General features: G+C 36.8%; 1 protein-coding gene across 1 annotated transcript in view; it reads left to right on the forward strand.

The window, feature by feature from the left end:
- MNAT1 (MNAT1 component of CDK activating kinase) overlaps positions 1-19,690 on the forward strand; it is a 267,667-nt gene extending 247,977 nt beyond the window's left edge. The window contains exon 8 of the mRNA XM_004370922.1: positions 19,245-19,690. Within this exon, the coding sequence (XP_004370979.1) occupies positions 19,245-19,365 (121 nt within the window). The 3' untranslated portion in view covers positions 19,366-19,690. The remainder of the gene's footprint in view (positions 1-19,244) is intronic.
- The last annotated feature ends 499 nt before the right edge of the window (positions 19,691-20,189 follow it).

A 20,189-nucleotide genomic window follows, 5' to 3' on the forward strand; every position in this document is an offset into this window, starting at 1 on the left:
AGGCTGTAGTCTTTGATCTTCATCAGTAAGTGCTTCAAGTCCTCTTCACTTTCAGCAAGCACGGTTGTGTCGTCTGCATATTGCAGATTGTTGATAAGTCTTCCTCCAATCCTGATGCCACATTCTTCTTCATATAGTCCAGCCTCTTGGATTATTTGCTCAGCATACAGATTGAATAAGTATGGTGAAAGGATACAACCTTGACATACACCTTTACTGATTTTTTAACCACACAGTATCCCCTTGTTCTCTTTGAACAACTGCCTCTTGGTCTATGTACTGGTTCCTCATGAGCACAATTAAGTGTTCTGGAATTCCTATTCTATTCTATGTTATCCATAATTTGTTACGTTCCACAAGGTAGAATGCATTTGCATAGTCAGTACCACACAGGTAGACATCTTTCTGGTATTCTTTGCTTTCACTCAAGATCATTTGACATCAGCAATGCTATCCTTCGTTCCATGTCCTCTTCTAAATCCAGCTTGAACTTCTGGTGGTTATCTGTCCATGCTCTGTTGCAACTGATTTTGAATTGTCTTCAGCAAAATTTTACTTGCATGTGATATTAATAATATTGTTCGATAATTTCCATAATCTGTTGGATCACCTTTCTTTGGAATGGGTACAAATAAGGATCTCTTCCAGTCAGATGGCCAGGTAGCTGTCTTCCAAATTTCTTGGCATAAATGAGTAAGCACTTTCAGTTTTGCATCCTTTTGCTGAAACATCTCAGTTGGTATTCCATCAATGTCTGGAGCCTTGTTTTTCACCAGTGACTTCAGTGCAGCTTGGCTTTCTTCCTTCAATACCATTGGTTCTTGATCATATATGCTACCCCCTGAAATGGCTAAATGTCAGCCAATTCTTTTTGGTACAGTGACTCTGTGTATTCCTTCCATCTTCTTTTGATACTTCCTGCGTTGTTCAATGTTTTGTCCGTAGAATCCTTCGGTATTGCAACTCGAGGCTTGGATCTTTTCTTCAGCTCTTTCAGCTTGAGAAATGCAGAGCATGTTTTTCCCTTTGTTTTTCTAACTCTAGATCTTTATACATTTCATTATAATACTTTCTGGAGCTGCCCTTTGAAATCTTCTGTTCAGCTCCTTTGCTTCATCATTTCTTCCATTTACTTTAGTTACTGTACTTTCGAGAGCAAGTTTCAATGTCTTTTCTGACATCCACTTTGATCTTTTCTTTCTCTCCTGTCTTTTTTTTTTTTTTTGTCTTCTGACTTTTTGCATTCTTTATGTATGACGTCCTTGGTATCATCCCACAAGTCGTCTGGTCTTCTGTTATTAGTGTTCAGTCTGTCAAATCTATTCTTGAGATGGTCTCTAAATTCAGGTAGGATATACTCAAGGTTTTACTTTGGCTCTTGTGGACTTGTTTTAACTTTCTTCAGCTTCAGCCTCAACTTGTATAAGAGCAATTAATGGTCTGTTCTGCAGTCGGCCCCTGGCCTTGTTCTGACTGATGATATTGAGCTTCTCCATCATCTCTTTGCACAGATGTAGTTGATTTGATTCCTGTGTATTCCATCTGGTGAGCTCCATGTGTATAGTTGCCATTTATGTTGTTGAAAAAGGTTTTTGCAATGAAGACATCATTGGTCTTGCAAAATTCTATCATGTGATCTCCAGTGTCATTTCTATCATCAAGGCCGTATTTTGCAACTAATGACTGTTCTTATTTGTTTCTAACTTTCTCTTTCCAGTCACCAGTCATTATCGATGCATTTTGATTGAATGTTTGATCAATTTCAGACTGCAGAAGTTGGTAAAAATCTTCAATTTCCTCATCTTTTGCATTAGTGGTTGGTGTGTAAATTTGAATAACTGTCATAGTAACTGATCTTCCTTGTAGATGTATGGATATTATACTTCAGGATAGATCTTGAAATGTTCTTTTTGGCTATGAATGTGACACTATTCCTCTTCAATTTGTCATTCCTGGCGTAGTAGACCATACAATTGTCCAATTCAAAATGGCAAATACTAGTCAATTTCAGCCTAGGATTTTGATCTTTATGCATTCCATTTCATTTTTGATGACTTCCAATTTTCCTAGATTCGTATTTCATACATTCCATGTTCTGATTATTAATGAATGTTTGCAGCTGTTTCTTCTCATTTTGAGTCATCCCACACCAGCAAACAAAGTTCTCAAAAGCTTTCCTGCATCCACATTATTAAGATTGACTCTACTTTAAAGGGAGCCCTGGTGGTGCAGTGATTTAAGCATTTGGCTGCTAACCAAAACGTCAGCAGTTTGGATCTACCAGTTGATCTTTGGAAACCATACAGGCAGTTCTGCTCTGTCCTGTCGGGTTGCTATGAGTCAGAATCTACTCGATGGCAACTTTTTGTCTTTTGTCTACTTTGAGAGGTAGCTCTTCCCCAGTCATCTTTTGAGTGCCTTTCAACCTGAGGGGCTCATCTTCCTGCACTATTATCAGACAGTGTTCCCCATGCTATTCATAACGTTTTCACTAGCCAATTTTTTCAGAAGTAGACCTCCAGGTCCTTCCTAGTGTGTCTTTATCTGGAAGCTTTGCTGAAACGTGTCCACTATGTATGACCCTGTTTGTATTTGAAATTCTGGTGGCATATCTTCCAGCATCACAGCAACATACAAGCCTCCACAGTACGACAGACTTACAGATGAGTGGTGGTAGCATCCCAAAATATAAAACAGATGAAAACAGAACTACCTTGTCATGATGGGGATGACAGGTTCAGAGCCCTGACAGCTTGACACTGTTCCCCACTCTACCTCCATGATGCCCCAGAGACACTTGGCTGAGAACCCAAGGGCTCTGGGGAAGCCAGTTAAAAAGGAACAATGATTTGTGTTAAATCCCAAGCCTGTATTTATTTTGTTTTTTTAAACTCAGAATTCCAACTGGATCCTGTACATTTAAATCTCTCTACCTGTATATTTGACAAGTACCTCAGTCTGTATGTCTGACAAGCACCTTAGTTCCTTATGTCCCCAATGGAACTTATTATTTTCCTTAGGAAACCTACTCCAAGTATTGTACGTCGTGTTGTTGTGAAAATTTTTAGCTGAGACAATCTTCCAGGCCCAAGACCTACTAGTTTTTAAAGATTTCTTCTCTTTTCTATCCCATCTATAATTAGACAGTTAGGGTTCTTAGAGTCATAGCCTCATAGAGGCCTTCATAAGCTTTCACATTGCCTCCTTTTTCTTTCTTATTTATGATTCATTGAAAGATAATGAAAATAGTAAAATTCAAGTTGGATTTAATTAGTAACTTGCTAAAATCTTTTCACGGATTCCCATTATCTATTTTAAAAGATGTACAAAGCATGTCAAAAATTAGCACTTAGAACATACCATGTTCTCTTGGACCTCCAGCCATTGTATACTGTTGTCCTTCCGAGAATGGTGTCTTTGCCTCTTTATCTACCTGGCAAATTATTGTTCTCCTTCATATATCAACTTATGCATTAGGTTTTCTATAAACATTCTTTTGACTTCTCCAGGCTTCCAGTTCTTTTATACTTAAAAACTGTTTATTTTCATGTCTTTCTTCCCAGTAGACTTTGAGGTCCTTGGGGACAAGGGCTGTATTCTTATCTAGCATTTAGCACTGTGCCTGGTAGGTACATAGTAAATGTTCAAGATATGTTTGTTAAACAGATTTTTTTTAAGAAGATAAAAATTTTTAACCTATGCTTTATCTGTTAATGAGACAGTAGGATAAGATAGTTTCTAATGTTCTCTTCCGACTTTATTCTGTTACTTTCCATACTTGTCCTTTATCCACTATTCTCATTTATTTTACAAAACATCTAAAATTTATTTTCAGTGATCACATGTCAGATTAATTATATGTTTAAAGGATAGGATTTTATCCTTGTTATTTATATTATTCCAAATAAAATTATCCTATTTTCAGTTCCATAAAACATTAGTTTTTACAAATGGAGGACAATTAGAAAAAAATATATCAAGAGTCATCTTAGTTTGTGCTTTGCTTCTTTTTTACTTCCTGTTGACTTATTGTAGCAGGTCTAATGCAAAGCATGATTTGAAGATGAGAAAACTGTGTGGCTTATTTTATGAACTTTGGAATGTCAGGTGGAAATGATTTTTCTTTCTAAAGGTAGAAATCAAGAAAACAGTAGGGTTTCTTTCTTTCTTTTAACCTTTTTAATGTGATGAAATAAGGAATCTAGATGTTTAACTATAAAGAATTTTTATAATTCATTGAGGCAGGTTCTGTAAAATTTAACTTTTAAAACTGATGATTTTGAAAACAAGTCATATGTAACTCATTAGAATGTGTTTTTATTTAAAATATTATACCAGCATGTGCAGAGTTATAAGGATTGCCAAAAAATGTAGTCTGGAAGCAAAGGAGGATACCGAAAATAATTCTATAATTTTTTAAATAAGAGGAAGATATTTTCTTTTCACATGAAGTTTTTTGTCCCAGTGGTATTTAACCAACTAACTGACTAGTCTATTAAAACATTCTATTCCAGAAAAGCTTCATTTTTGTACCATTGATTGCATTAGCACATTACTTCTGATAATGGGCATAGTTTTTTTTGTTTTTTTTTTTCCCCAAAGTGATTGCTTTTGGAAGAAAGTACAAGTTTTCTGTGCGTTTAAGTGTTAAAAATGCTTCTTAAAAACTTGAAATTGTTATGCATTAAACCAGAACTCTTGGAGCTCTTTCAGATTTTACAGCCAGAGTCACTTGAGTAGATATTTTATGAACCTGTTTTCACTTGCTGGAAAATAGAATTTTCCGTAATTAAGAGAAAACATCAGTTACTTTATGCACTTGACTTTGTCTTTGCTTGTTATTGTTTGCTTTAGAGATTTATCCAAGTTGTTGACATGATTCAGATTCCAGCGTATAAAATAGAGCTTTTGAGAAGAAGGTGCTTTGAATGGAAAAATAAATATATTACAAAATATCTAGCTTTGGGTGTGTCCAGTTCTATTTGTATTTCTTGTTTTTCTTTGTATTCATAGCTGTGTTCTATTATAGTATTATTCTATTATATATCTTTGAGTATAAAATTGGTTAATGCACTGAGAATTCAGCTAATGAGACAGGATGAATTAAAATCTCAAAGCAATTTTCGAATATACCCATTTAAGAAAATATAGATATTTATATTTTAAATAAAATAATGTTATACTATCCATTATACCTCAACTTCCTGTCGTTATTATAGGCATCTTCTAATTTCCAGGGAACTTTCCTGCCCTCCTCAATGATTGATGTACAGCTTATCCTCCATTCAACCCTCTGCCATCTTATTCCACCTCTTTATAATTTGTGGTGGTAGCTTTTTTCATGTCCTCTTTGTTTTAATTTACTCCCTATTATCATGGTCACACTTTGAATCCATATCTCAACTAAGCAGAACCCTGATTTAATTTTTAAATTCTGTACTCTGTGTTTACAAGCTAGGATAAATAGTTTAGAAAAAATGATCTGTGTTTAGTGAGTAGGTATTTATCTTGCTGTCAAGAAGCTTACTTAGTAGGGAATATAGCCATGGTATATACAAGAAAGGTAGAAATAAAGTACTGTGAAAATTCAGAGGAGAAAATAAGTAATTGTGCCTGGCAATCCAAAGTGGCATTATGAAGGAGGTGGCATCTTAAAAAAGTTATTAAATATTTCCAACATAGAGAAGTATACAGAGTAACAGTGCAGATGGTTAATGTGCTTGGCTACTAACTGAAACGTTGGAGGTTGGAGGTTTGAGTCCACCCTGAGGCGCTTCAGAAGAAAGGCGTGGAGATCTACTTCTGAAATATCAGTCATTGAAAACCCTATGGAGCACAGTTCTACTCTGACACACAAAGGGTTTCTATGAGTTGGAATCAACTCCTTGGCAACTGGAACTGGAACCCTGTCACCTAGAATTAACAATTTATTTAGAAAAGTCTAAAGATGACTATGAAGAAGAACTGGGCATCAGGATTGGAGGAAGACTTATTAACAACCTGTGATATACAGATGACACAACCTTGTGCTTGCTGAAAGTAAAGAAGACTGAAGCACTTATTGATGAAGATCAAAGACCACAACCTTCAGTATGGATTATGCCTCAATGTAAAGAAAACAGAAATCCTCACAATTGGACCAATAAGCAACATCATGGTAAGTGGAGAAAAGATGGAAGTTGTCAAGGATTTCATTTTGCTTGGATTCACAATCAATGCCCATGGAAGCAGCAGTCAGGAAATCAGATGACACATTGCATTGGGCAAATCTGTTGCAAGAGATCTTTTTAAAAGTGTTAAAAAGCAAAGATGTCACTTTAAGGACTAAGGTGCACGTGACCTAAGCCATGGTGTTTTCAATAGCCTTGTATGCCCGTGAAAGCTGGATAGTGAATAAGGAAGACCGAAGAAAAATTGATGCCTTTGAATTATGATGTTGGCAAAGAATATTGAATATACCATGGACTGCCAGAAGAACGAACAAATCTGTCTTGGAAGAAGTAGTGCCAGAATGCTCATTGAAAGCAAGGATGGCAAGACTTTGTCTCACATACTTCAGGCATATTATCAGGAGGGACCAGTCCTTGGAGAAGGACATCGTGGGTCATAAAATTAGAGGGCCAGAGAAAAAGAGGAAGACCTGCAACGAGAGGGATTGACACAGTGACTGCAACAATGGACTCAAACATAGCAACGATTGTGACGATGATACAGGAACAGGTAGTGTTTCATTCTGTGGTATGTAGGGTTGCTATGAGTAGAAATCTACTCGCCGATACCTAACAACAGGAAAGTTAACATCTGTCCTTATTCTGAACAAAACAAAGACCTTAGAATGCTTAACTTCAAACTTCCTCTTCAGTTTTCCTTGTTATTTTTATTACTGGTTTTTTTTTTTTTTTTTTGGTGGGGGGTGCTCATCTTGCTTCTTGCATCCTTCCCATTAGGGTTTAATTTCCTTCTTGCTGAAATATCTTCTTTAGTGGTTCTTCCACGTTTTTCATCTTTTTAGCTCTGTTATACATTGTATGTTTTCCTCATATGTATCTTCCAAATCACTAATTTTCTCTCCAGCTGTTTTTAATCTACTGTTTAACCTGTCTATTGAGATTTTAATTCCAAGAATTTATGTTTGATTCTTTAAAAGGGAAGGGCCTGTTCTTTTCATATTGTCCTCTTTTTGCCTAATGGGTTTTATTCCTTTCTTCATCTCTTTTAACATTGAATATACTTTTAAAATTTCTTTCAGCTTGCTGTCTTATCCATGGTTCTTGAAATGTTAGTTTTGCCATTGGTTGTGTCTGATGACTCTTTTTTTTTTTTTAAACTGTGAACTCCTTTTTAGTGAGAGTTTTTTTATTGGCCTTGGATTGTGGAAGTGTACTGATATAGGGATTCTCATGTGCTTCTGCCAAACTCTGTTGGTTTCATTGAATCTGGACCAATTTTTATTCATAATTTGTTTGGGGTAGAGCAAGCTTAGGTATTCTGATTTCTTAAGTGTGTTTCCTTCCCTATGCATGTCCCTAGATGGATTACAAGCTTTCCTGTGGCTTTCCTCAGGCCGGTGAGCAGAATTTTCCTACCAGTTGTTTCACAGATGGTATAGCATTTTGTAAATCCAGGCTTTATGCAGGGAGCCAATTGCAGTTCCAACTTTTTACTTCTAGTAGCACTGATGTTTGTCTTTTTTCCCTATATGAGTGTTGAATCACTGGTACCTAAGGCCTACCTGAACTTCAGCCTCTGCCTGCTACTCTAATATTGAGTTCCTTTGTAATTTCTGGCACCTAAGAATTTTCTTTTCTTGCTTTCAAATTTGGTTGGTTTTTTTTTGTTGTTGTTGTTTCCTTGTTTGTTATAGAGTATATAGCATTTGTGTACTGGAGAGGGAAGCTTCTCCTGTGTCAGTTCAGAATTGGGTAATTGGCATTTGAACCATGGCTTTGGAAGACAGGCAATGATGAGGGTATTCATAAAGCATTCCAAGATAAGAAAACAGCATGAACAAAGGTACAGAGTGGGTAGTTATGAGGCTTTAGTAGGGAATAATTGAAAATCTCATGGTTAACTTTGGCTTAAGTTCAAGGTATATGGAGATGATTAATGGGAAATATGTTTAGAAAGGTAGGTTGGAATCAAGTATAGTAGGCCTTGAATGTCAGGCTATGAAATTTGAACTTTAATTGCAGCAGGGAGCCAAGGAATGTCTGCCTGTAGGAGAGGGTTGCCTTAGAAGGTTAATTTGATAACAATGAATAGTTTGGAATGGAGAGAACAGACTGTAGATCAGTTATGAGACTATTAACAGTAGTCTACGAAAGAGGTAATAAAGGCCCAAAATAAGGTAAGGCTATTGGTAATGAAGAAGATATGAGAGATAAATAGAAAAATACTAGGAAGTAGGTTTCATACTGGTATGCAGGAAAACGAGGATTTCAAAACGACTCCGAGGAGTCTGATCAAGCTATTAAGAGAAATCTGACACGGACAGAGGGATAGATTTGTAAGAAAAAATGAGTTCAGTTGTGAAAATATTAAATTTTTAGTGCCAGGGAGACACCGAAGTGCAAAAGGCCACCCAAGTATGAAAATGCTGGACTGTAAGACAAGAGGGCAGAGCAAGAGATAGAGATGTAAGGCCTAGCAGAACAGAGGTGATAACAGAAGCCATACATTTCAGAGAGCTCGTCAAGGATAGTGAGGAAGAGAGGAGGTAAGCCAGGAAGAAAACTAGTAATTTAGGAAGCAGGTGGAAAAAGAGAATTTGGGAAATCATGTGCCAGTAGTATAGTCCAGTGTGAGAGAAGCCAGAGGCCAAGAGCATTTCAGGGCTGGAGGCTGTTGCCAGAATTAGAGAGGTGGAGAAAGATGTTGAGGAGGATGAGGACCTAGGAATGGCTATTTGATATTAGGGAGTCAAAATACAGGACATGAGCAATGAGGAGAGGCACTGAGAGTAGGAAATAACCTAACAATTTAACTTTTGAAATAAAACTTATTAGAGTATCCATGTTATTTGTGAAATGTAGAGCTGTGCATATACGTTTGTATGAATATAAATGTAAGTATTATATACATATATGTATGTATGTTTGTACATTTTTCCCATTTGACTTTTAATATGTAAGCATTAACATCCTTGGGTTACTTTAATTTCCCATGATATAAGATTAACAAGCAGAATATCTCCTTATCCTTTGTCTAATTAAAACAAACAAAATCTCCATGTCCCAGTTGTATCTTCATAATTGGGGGTCCGGTGAAAGGGGAAGAGAGAATGTAGCATTGTTACTGTTGAAATAGATTTGGGAATAAACAGGAAATTTGCAGAGTAGGGAAGGAGAGATTAATTGTTGTTAGTTGCTGTCCAGTTGGTTCTGACTCATGGTGGGTTCTTAGGCTGGGTTCTCTAGTGAAGCAAAACCAGTAAAGTGTATAAATACATATATATATACATATAAATACTTATATATATAGAAAGATTTGTATCAAAGAAATGGCTCACACAGTTGTAGAGGCTGGAACGTCCCAAATCCATTGGTCAGGATAGAGGCTTCTCCTGATTCACCTAGCTGCGGGGGTGGCGAATCCAAGATCGGCAGCTCAGAGAGCAGGCTCTTGCTCACAGGCTGAGAAGATTGATGAATCCCAAGATTGGCAGGCAAGAATGCAGGCAAGCTGCTAGCTCAAGTCCCAAGAACCGGAGGTCAGACAAATAGGACCTAGCTGTAGGATCCAGAGTGAGCAAAAGCCCACGAGCCTTGCCAGAATGTCCACTTATATTCAATGCAGGCCACATGCCCAAGGAAACTCCCTTTCAACTGATTGGCTACTCACATCAGATCCCATCATGGAGGTGATCTCATTATATCAAATCTCATCATGGAAGTGATCACAACACCATACGACTACCAAACTATATTATAACTGCCAAACCACTGAGAATCATGGCCCAGCCAAGTTGACATACAACCTTAACCATGACACCCATGTACAACAGAACAAAATGAATGAAATGTTGCTGGTCCTGCACCATCTTCATGATTATTGATATGCTCAAGTCCACCATTGCAGACACTGTTACTGAGTGTCTTCTAACCTAGGGGGCTCCAGCACTATTGTCATCCAGAGGGTTTTCAATGGCTAATTTTTGGAAGTAAATTGCCAGGCCTTTCTTCCTAGTCTGTCTCAGTCTGGAAGCTCCACTGAAACCCATCCACCATGGATAGTCCTGCTGGTATTTGAAATACTGGTGGCATAGCTTCCAGCATCACAGCAACCCAAAACACACAAGCTACCACAGTACAACAGACTGACAGAGGGTAAAGCACTTTGGGAATTTGGTGAAAACAAACTTTGTGAAAGCACATTTTGTATTAATAGTATCAAAGAGAAAGTGCAGTGTGGACAGGGACACTAAAGTGCCAGGCACTTCACATACATTTAATCTAAAAAAGCCTATTATCATCCCCCTCTTACAGATAGGGAAACTGTGGTATGAGAAATAAAAACACTTTCTAAAGTCATGTTAGTGATTGGTCAGGGAGGGATTCAAACCCAAATGTATGTTTCCAGAGCTTTGTCCTTTCTACTAAACCATTTTATATATTTATGTGGTTGGTACAAAAAGGGAAATGGTACGGGGGAAGAAACTGAGGTTGTTTATTTTTAATTTAGAGAGTTTGCAGTCAGCAGAAAACTACACCAGTGGGGAGGGTTTTCCTTCTGCAAACCTAGGAGGGTGCTTAAATAACTACCATTGGATGGGGAGGGAATTGAATCTGGTTTCTCCATATAGGCTGCACAATATTAGCCAGAGAGAGCTCAGTATGTTTCACTTTGGTAAAGAAGTAAAAATCTGCAGCGTTATTGTGGGGAAAACTTCCAGATTACCAGAATTTTTGTTGAGGTCTCATTAACCACTTAACTGACTTCATCTGCTGCTTGGTTTTGGTGCTTTGGTAGATCATCTTTTTAACAACTGATCATACTTCTTACTGTTGTTAGGTGCCATCAAGTCAATTTCGGACTCTTAGAGACCCTATGTGACAGAGTAGAACTGTCCCACCGGTTTTCAAGACTGTAACCTTTATAGGAACAGATCATCAGGTCTTTCTCCTGTGGAGCGGCTAGGTGGGTTTGAACCACCAACCTTTCGGTTAGCAGCCTAGTGCTTAACCACTGTGCCACCAAGGCTCCTTGATCAGTACTTAGACTTGCTGTTTAGATGTGTAATCTTTAGTCAGAGGGTTCTTTGCAAATATGTCTTACAAACTACTGCCTTTCCCATTTTAAATTAATGTGTTGATCTTGTATGGAAACCAGAAAGTCCAGTAAAACAGTAGAAGGAACACTATGAATGGAACATATGTGGTGCAGTGGTTAATTGCTCGGCCTCTAACTGAAAGATCAGTGGTTTGAACCCACCAGCTGCTCCGCCCAGGGGGAAGATGTGGCTGTCTGCTCTGTGAAGATTACAGTCTTGGAAAGCCTACAGGGCAGTTCTTCTTTGTCCCATAGGGTCGCTATGAGTCAGAATCGCCTCGATGGCAACTTTTTTTTTCTTTTGGTTTTGGGATAAATTGTAATTAATATGAATTATTGTGAATGAAATCATAGTAGTTTGTAAGTGATAATATTGGATGAAAGCAAGGCCAACTAAGAATGGTTCAGACAGTGTTTCCATTGCAGATTATTGGCTGGAGTAATAGCATCTATAGCTGTGACTGCTCTGTGTACTGCTTTTTTTTTTTTTAAATGAAATATTTCATGTATAGGAAAAAAAAACACCAGTTGCCATTGAGTTGATTCTGACTCATGGTGACTCCATAGGATTTCCAAAGCTGTGACTTTTTTGGAAGCAGATCACCAGGCCTATCTTCCGAGGTGCTTCTGGGTGGGTTTGAACCACCAACCTTTTGGTTAGTAGTTAAGTGCTTAACTGTTTGTACTATTCAGGGACTTCAGGAAAAATATATATAGTATATATATTTTACAAAGAGTAATAAAATAATTGCTGAATTGTTTCCATTCTCATTGCTTCTCTCTCTTCTACTACTTCATGTCTTGTATTTTGAATTCTACTCATTAACCTGGGGATGGAGCATAATCAATGCCTTTGGAAGCCCTCTGTTTACATTCCTTTCCCCCCAACTCAGGTTCCCACCTCACCCCCAGAGGTACTCATCCTGAATTTGGTGATTGTCATTCTCTTGCTTTTCTTAGTTTTGTCACATATCTATAATAGAATGTTTAATTTTTCATGTTCAGAATTTTTGTATAAATGGATCCATGTTGTACATGTTCTTCTGTGAGCATTGTTTGTGAGACTCAGCATTGTTGATGGGTACATATAGCTGTAGCTCATATATTTTCACTGCTGTGTGCTATCCCATTGTGTCAGTAATGATAGTTTATCTATTCTCCTCTCAGCAGACATTCTTTTTTTTCTGGATTTTTTTTCCACTATAAGAAACAATACTTCTGTGAATATAGTGAATAGGTCCCTTGGATCTCCTAGGTGGAGAAATTTAATAGGTTTCCCCATCCCTGTATCTGCTATTATGATCTCAAATTACAAGAAGGGGTCAGCCACAAGTAGCAGGTTCTAATTCCTTTCCAAGTGGCTCATACCTTCTTTCCTTCTACCTCCTTTGCAAGTGTGGGGAAAGAGACTGTATGAGGTATTGGCAGGGGGTGATAGCATTAGACATAAATCACATCTTTCTCTTCAGAATATCTTAGCTTCTTTTGTCAGACCATTACATATTATAGTTCTCTAGGCCTCTACCTTAGGCCCTCCTCTTTTCTCACTCTGGCCCCTCTGCCTAGATATTAGCATCTACTCTTATGGTTTTAAATATCATCAAAATACTGATAACTCCCAAATTGATATCTTCATTCCATACCTCTCTTCTTAGCACCTATGTATCCAGCTGCCACTCTGCATCTCCACTTGTATATCTCCCTTTAGACTCAAATCCAAAATTAAACTCATGATCCTTCCCTTCCTTTGCCCCCAACCCAGTTTGTTCCTTCTCCGTTATCTCTGTGAAGGCATCTTCCATGTTCCGCGTGGCTAGATAGCTGGAGGTCAACCTTGACCTACTTTCTCCCTTCCCCCTCCCTGGCCCCCATATCCAATCATTCCTATAAATTCTTTCTCATAAATACCTCTTAAACCAATACTTGTCTTCCTTTCCACTGTCACCACCGTAATGCATGGTACCATTGTGTTAAACCTGAACTAGAAAACCACTCTCCTACGGAGCTTCTCTACGTCAAACCCTGCTTTTACTAATGTATTTTGCAGCCAAAGTGGTCAATTTAAATTATCGGGTTTCTAATAATAACCTTTCAGTGGCTTCCCATTGCCCTTTCGCAGTTCTTAACATTTCCTTTAAAGTCCTCTTTTGTATACTTTCTTTGTAGATCTCTAGCCTTATCCTTAGCTGGAGCCCCCTTTCGCTTATATTCTCCTTGCGACTTGACACGTGCTGCTCCCTCTGCCTGGATTGCTGCTCTTCTCCTCCTGCCTTGTTAGCTAACTTCCTCATCCTTCAGGCCTAAGCTTAACTGTCATTTCATTAGGGAGGCCTTTTCTCATCTCTTTGTTCATATTGGCTTCCCTTTTTTATCCATCCAAAGAGCCCTGACTTTCTCATTCAAAATATTCATTATTTAACATTTTTCTTCTCGATGGATTAAACTTCACAAGAACATGGAGTCTTTGCTTTATTCTCAGGGCTGCTTCACTACCTGGCACATAGTAGGCATTCAGTAATTTTTTAACTTTTTTTTTTTTAGGAATGAATGAGCTGCATACATCTGAATTTCTATACTTTGTCTGGTCCACCATTGTGGAAACATTACTCATCCTGCCTTTATAAAAATATGATGAAACTTCTGGCACATGTCTGTTACTAGCATGGTATTCAGAGTAAAGAATTACGTTAGACCAAACAGAGTCACGCACTAGATTTGTTAAGAACTTTACAAAAGAAATTCAGAAACTAGAAAATTTGTTTATAATATCTACTGTATTTCCACAGAAATGGTTCTTGTCTCTTACTGGGGTACACAAAATCTAGGCTCTCTCATAATTTGTTATTTTTGGATTTTTCATGACCACTACCCCTGTGGTTGTTTTCCTGAGTTAAACTCAAAGGAATGAGTATCATAATGCTTGAAGAATCAGTGAGTAAAAAAGCATTATTTGTACCATTTTTCTGCTTAATCTCATCTAAGCATGTAAGAACAGTACCGAAATTAGCTAAACAGAATAAATTTGTTGCTGAGATAAACATCTTCTGATTTTTGAGAAGTATATTTAAGGTTTATCAAAAATCATTCAGTCTGTTGGCTACTGTTATTATCTGCTTTCATGACTCTATCCAAGTTCAACTTATAGCATCTGATTCCTGAACTGTTCCTGTGTTTGTGTACATCATACGGGCAGAATCTATTCTTAGAGGCCAATCAGTTGAGATATCTAGCACTACCAACAATATTGTTGATAAAATTGTTACACTCCAATAGGTATATCCTCTCTGTGTTCTGTAGTTCACAGTCAGATCACAGAAGTATTCTTTTCATTATGTAATTACATTAATTTTCAGTTATAGCTACTCTATTCTAAATACACAGTGTGTCTCTTTATAAATTTTGCACAGTTTCCTTCAGTTGTAATTTAGAATGGCTTATTTGAGCAATCTGCATGCAATTGTACACTTGGATACCATGTGGCATTTAATTTCCAAATTTGAGCTTTGGTGTTTAGATGATCTCAATGTCTGGCATAATTGTTCACTCTGTTCCCAAGTGTGCTAGTATAAATCTGGAATCAGCTTTAATACTTAGTTTATTCAAGTTGTATTCTCACTTGCTGGCTAGATAATAAAGTTGTGAAGAGTAACATCATGAGTGTTTGTGGAAGTTTGTTGTATTTTCAGTTGGAGTTCATAAAGCCATGTGTTTTTATAACCAGAATTATGGACAGAGTTCTGACTTATAGTGCCTTTCCCCATGCATCTTAGAGCATACTATTATCCATTCCCATCTGTAGACAGTTTTTCTGTTATTCTGACATTGTGAATAGGTTAGGACACCTGAACAGTAAACTCAGTTTTCAGCATGTTTGTTTTTTAGTGATAGCTGTTTGAGCATACTATCACTCTGAATGTTTTTAAATCTTGTTGTGATAGACTTTACGTTGTTAATGTAAATCTTTTATGGCTTTGGCCAATTTTCTTATAAGAGCTGTTGCTCTTGACTGCTGAGATCAGCTGGCTGATCTCTCTTAATGGCACTTAGATTTGAATTTTGTGGGTTAGGAGGCACAACTGTTAGGAGCTGGTCTGTTTACTGCAAGACGGCTTTAAATGCAAACCTAAAAAAATGAGCCACCTTGTAAAAAGAAAGTCATAGTCTTTTGAGTTCTCTCCCCTTCTTATTTTGAACCAGTTGAAGTTTTTAACTCTCCATAGGGCCTGGTAATTTAAGACGGAGGAAACTAAATACAAACTTCACATTTTCATTTCAATTTAAATTCTGAGATTTCTTGATTTCTCTGGAGCCAGAGTGTTTTAAGGGTTGTCATGAGCAGATTATGACTGGAGGGGAAGAGTGCCGCCTCTTGGTCTTGAGTGACAACCTCTGCCCTCTGCCCCTAGCTGATAACTCAAAGCATTGTTGAATAGCTCTAAAATGAGCTGAGTCCAAGACTTCAACCAGATGGTCAATATAGGGCTTTTAAAGGAAGAGAAATGGTAAAAAAGTAATCTCAGAGGAGCTCTCTTATGTTAAAGAACTGAGAGAATGAAGTCTTTCTGAAGCTAAGTGTAAATTACACCACCTTCTTTGGGAGCAAAAGCTGCTAAATGTAACAGAAGAAAATGACAGTGTAGGAAATCAAAGTTCAGGAACAAACCTTCAAGTGTGTAATTCCTCTCTTACTCCCCTCTCAGGATCCATTGCTCCCATTCCTCCTCCTCCTTCAAAATTCATTTGAAAGGAATTTTGATGGGTAGTGGCTACAGAAGGCAACTTTAGGCAGAGCATAAATTAGGACATAAGATGCCCTTTGTACCAGAATTATCTTAGACATGCTTTTGAAAATACACTTTTTTAAAGCCTTATTAATAATCAAAGGTATATTTTTAAAAATCTTTTGAGTTTAGTCTGCCTTCCGTAAAAATAAGGCATAGGTACCAAAATAAGCAAACCTTTTCTTCACTTTCCTGGTTTCTGCTTATAAGATTTACAGGTATTTAAAATAAACCCATGGAAAACAGAAATTGTGTCTTGGGATTGGCTAAATACAGCAATTACCTCCAGGCTCCAAAACCCAACTGAGCTTGACGTTTGGAAATAAATTTGGCAAAGACTTCTTCCTCATTTTGTTGTATAAAGGTGTACATGAAATGATACTGACCTCTGCCAGAAACCCCAGGAATCCTATTCAGTGATGTACTTGTAACAGTCGTGAAAGAATTAAAACAACACAGATGTGGATTAATGTGAAAAAGTAGGCAAAACACTAAATTCTCATTGTGTGGTTTCAGTGTGGCAGATCCTTTAAAATACTTTGGTGTACCACATAATTAAAGGTTTAAGAACATTCAGTGTAGATACATAGAAAATAAAAGCCCACAGCTGAATAACAAGAATGAACTATGTTTTATTTTTCTAAATTGGAATTAATGTAGGTTGCCATGGTGAAAATAGGTTGAAATATTTAACAGTAACTGTTTTGTGCAGCCCTAGAGATCAAAAACAGCAATGTAAATAAGAAGGACTCTTAAAGAATCATACTCACAGACATGTTTAATGTAAATGATTGCTAGAAGGGAAGTGCATTTTCTTCAATGCTATGCAAAGAAGTTTTAATTGACTTGATTTTGGCAGTGAGAATCATACAATTTAGCATTAATAACTCAAGTTTAAAAATATTTGCTCATTGCTCTGGATTATGAATATTAGGTTTAAGAAATACTATGTTCAAACACTAATCATTTTAAATAAACTTTTTTTTACACATTTATGACATCAGTGAGTATGACTGTTTATTACATTTTACCTATAAAAGCTGAACTGTTTTATATATTCTTTATAGAAACAGTGCACAGTCATAAATTAAAAGATGCAACTGTTCTGGATATTTTCCTGGTGGTCCTGTGTTTTCCTGCCAGCAGGGCAGCTGTTTCAGGTTTCTCAGGATAATATAGAAAAAGTTGTGTGCACACTGCAAGTTTATGCTTGAATTGCCAAGCCGGAGATGGTATGACTCAACTTTCCCAGAAGCAAGTTGTACCAAAATGTGATGAATCAAAACAGCTAGTTGCACTGTGGTTTGTATTACAGCTATGAAAACCAATTCTTATTTACGATAGTTGACTTCTTAAGGTTGACAGACATTCTACTGTGGCACTTGGATTTTGCTATGAGTCAGTAGCCATTGGAGTTAAGATTACACTTTTCTTTTGTTAAGATTACACTTTTCTTTTGAGGGTCTGAGGAAGGGGAATAGAGTGATACAATATCATTTCTGGTGTGTGGATAAAAATTAACCAGAACCATTTCCTGCTGAGTCGATTCCAACTCATGGCGACCCCGTATGGCAATGGGGTTTTTTTTTTTTTTTTACTGTATTATATATATAACTGATATATATGTGTGTGTATATATATATATAAACAAAACCAAGTCCATTGCCATTGAGTTGATTCTGACTCATAGCAACCCTATAGGACAAGAGTAGAACTGCCCCATAGAGTTTCCAAGGCTGTAATCCTTTACGGAAGCAGACTGCCACATCTTTCTTCTGCAGAGCAGCTGGTGGGTTCAGACTGCCAACCTTTTGGTTAGCAGCCACTCCTTACATATATAATAGTATATAGTATATAAATACTGTATGTATATAATTTATAAGTACACAAATTTTCGAGATGTATGCACAGACTTTTTTTTCTATTATCAAAAAAGTTGAGATCATTGGTCAATAAATGTTGATTTCTTTTCTCCTTCCGCTTTTCTCTTCACCCTTGGCAGAGAAGCAAAGAATTGAGTTAACGCCTTGATTTGTGGCACTGTGAATAAATTATAGCCAATTACAGGAGCTTAGGCTGTGTCTTACTTTGACCACTTTTTCTATTTGGTCTCTTATATTGCCATATATTTTTTAATCACTCAAGCTTATTAAACATGAATACAAATGAAAAACAGACTTGTTATTATGTTAAAAATAATAAGTTGCTCATGCATCAAGAGCTTGACACACAGGAAGTTCGAATGAATGAATAGAAAAGTTTCCAGGTTATTAAAACGTTGTGGTACCTGATTTATTCATTTGCTGTACTGGTAATTCTAAGGCCAGTGAAGCTCCTTTACTTCCTGAGGCCTGAAGAAACAATGTGGTTTCTTAAACTCAGCATTAAAGCAAAGCTGGAAATATTTGTTTTCCAACAGTGCTGGTAGTCATGCTAACAAGCTGCCCTCACTTTGGCTAGAATTGTCTGATTTTTCAGGCCTTTTTTATCTATCTTTGTCAAGGTAGAAAGTTTTAATTGCTAAAAAGACTGTGTGTTTGTGATTGAAGAAAAATAGTGTCTGTTGCACCGTCTTTTAAGATCATTTTGAGATTCTTTTGTATTTACTATTTGGAACATTATTTTGAACTTAGGCTCAGTCCCAGATATTTCTTGGAGATATAATTTTCTAAGGTTTCTTTTCCTGCAAGGATAGAGATAATATTTTGGGGGGATATTGAAGTAATTTTGAAGCAAGTAGTATGCCCTTTCCCCTCTCCCATTTGTTTTGGTATTTAGTGGTTTGTTTCAAAACATTTATGTAAAAAGAGTATTGTGATATTGTATAATTTACTAAGAGTACGCCAGGGAGGAGAGCAGCAGTTAGGTGCTCAAACAATAGCAAATAAAGCAAATTAGTCCTGAAAGTTGTTAAATAATGAACATTTTAATAGCAAGTATTATTTTTGAAACTTACTTCAAAGCTATGTTTTTAGAACTTAATGTAATTTACTTTATAATTCACTACTAGTTTAGGCTTTCCATGTACACCTGGTATGTTTTCTTTTGAAAGGTGGTAATCCATTTTATAGTCTGAACATTCTGATCTCAGAATTTCTCTTTAAAATTTGAATCAGCTTTACTATTGCTTTTTAAAATGTTACCAATTTTATTCATGCTTTGTATGTCAATGCTATACTTTTTGTTTTGTTTTAGGTATTTAAACCATGTCAGAGCTGCCTCTCCACAGGATCTTGCTGGAGGCTATACTTCTTCTCTTGCTTGTCACAGAGCTCTACAGGATGCATTCAGTGGGCTTTTCTGGCAGCCCAGTTAACCTTTCTTTCCCAGTTTACAAGATTTGGACCTAGAACCAGGAGTTAGCAAAAGTAAAGCAGGCTTGTAAAATTACAGTCATATGCCACTGCACAGCAACAGTACTACCACTAGCAGCTGTATTTGTAAAGAAAAAGTTCAGAACTAAGCTGAGTAATATAGTGGATGCATACTTGTGAAAAAGATTGATATTTTTACTTATATTTTTCTGAGGGATTGAAGCAGTAAGCCTTATCTGGTGGAAGATGTAATTAATTCACCTGTGGATGTTTGAGGTTGACAGACTCGTAAAATCTTTTTTAAAATAAAGCTAGACTTTATATTAAGTTGTGTGGTTTTTCTCTTATTACAGTGTTTTACTTGAACACATTTTAAAATGCCATTTTGATTACAACATTTAGTGTTAATATCCAAGTCTATTATTTCTTCTCATAAAATGTTCCTTTTTTTTTTTTTCCTATGTCTTCTGAATACTAGTCCAGACAAGTGGATATATTTCCTCCTACCAGCAGGTTGTGGCAAGTAAAACCTGACCTGTGATAATGTTACTTTCTCAATATTAAGGACTCAGTGACTCTTTTAAGCAATGGAAAGTGAGGCAAACCTTGATCAAGGTGTTATAATTCCCAGCTGTGAGCTACACTTAGGATAAACCAGAGCAGAGCATTAACCTACTTTAATGACAAATTCAAAGAAGTTAATAAAATTTAATACCTAAATGGCACCTTTCACCTCAAATGTGAGCTCGCTTTATGATGAAACCTTGGAGACTGGAAAAGGTTCCTTTTAAGTGAAATTTCCTTATTCGTAAATTGCAGACTCTGA

Source organism: Trichechus manatus, unplaced genomic scaffold, assembly GCF_000243295.1.
Source record: "Trichechus manatus latirostris isolate Lorelei unplaced genomic scaffold, TriManLat1.0 scaffold00010, whole genome shotgun sequence".
Lineage (NCBI taxonomy): Eukaryota > Metazoa > Chordata > Mammalia > Sirenia > Trichechidae > Trichechus > Trichechus manatus.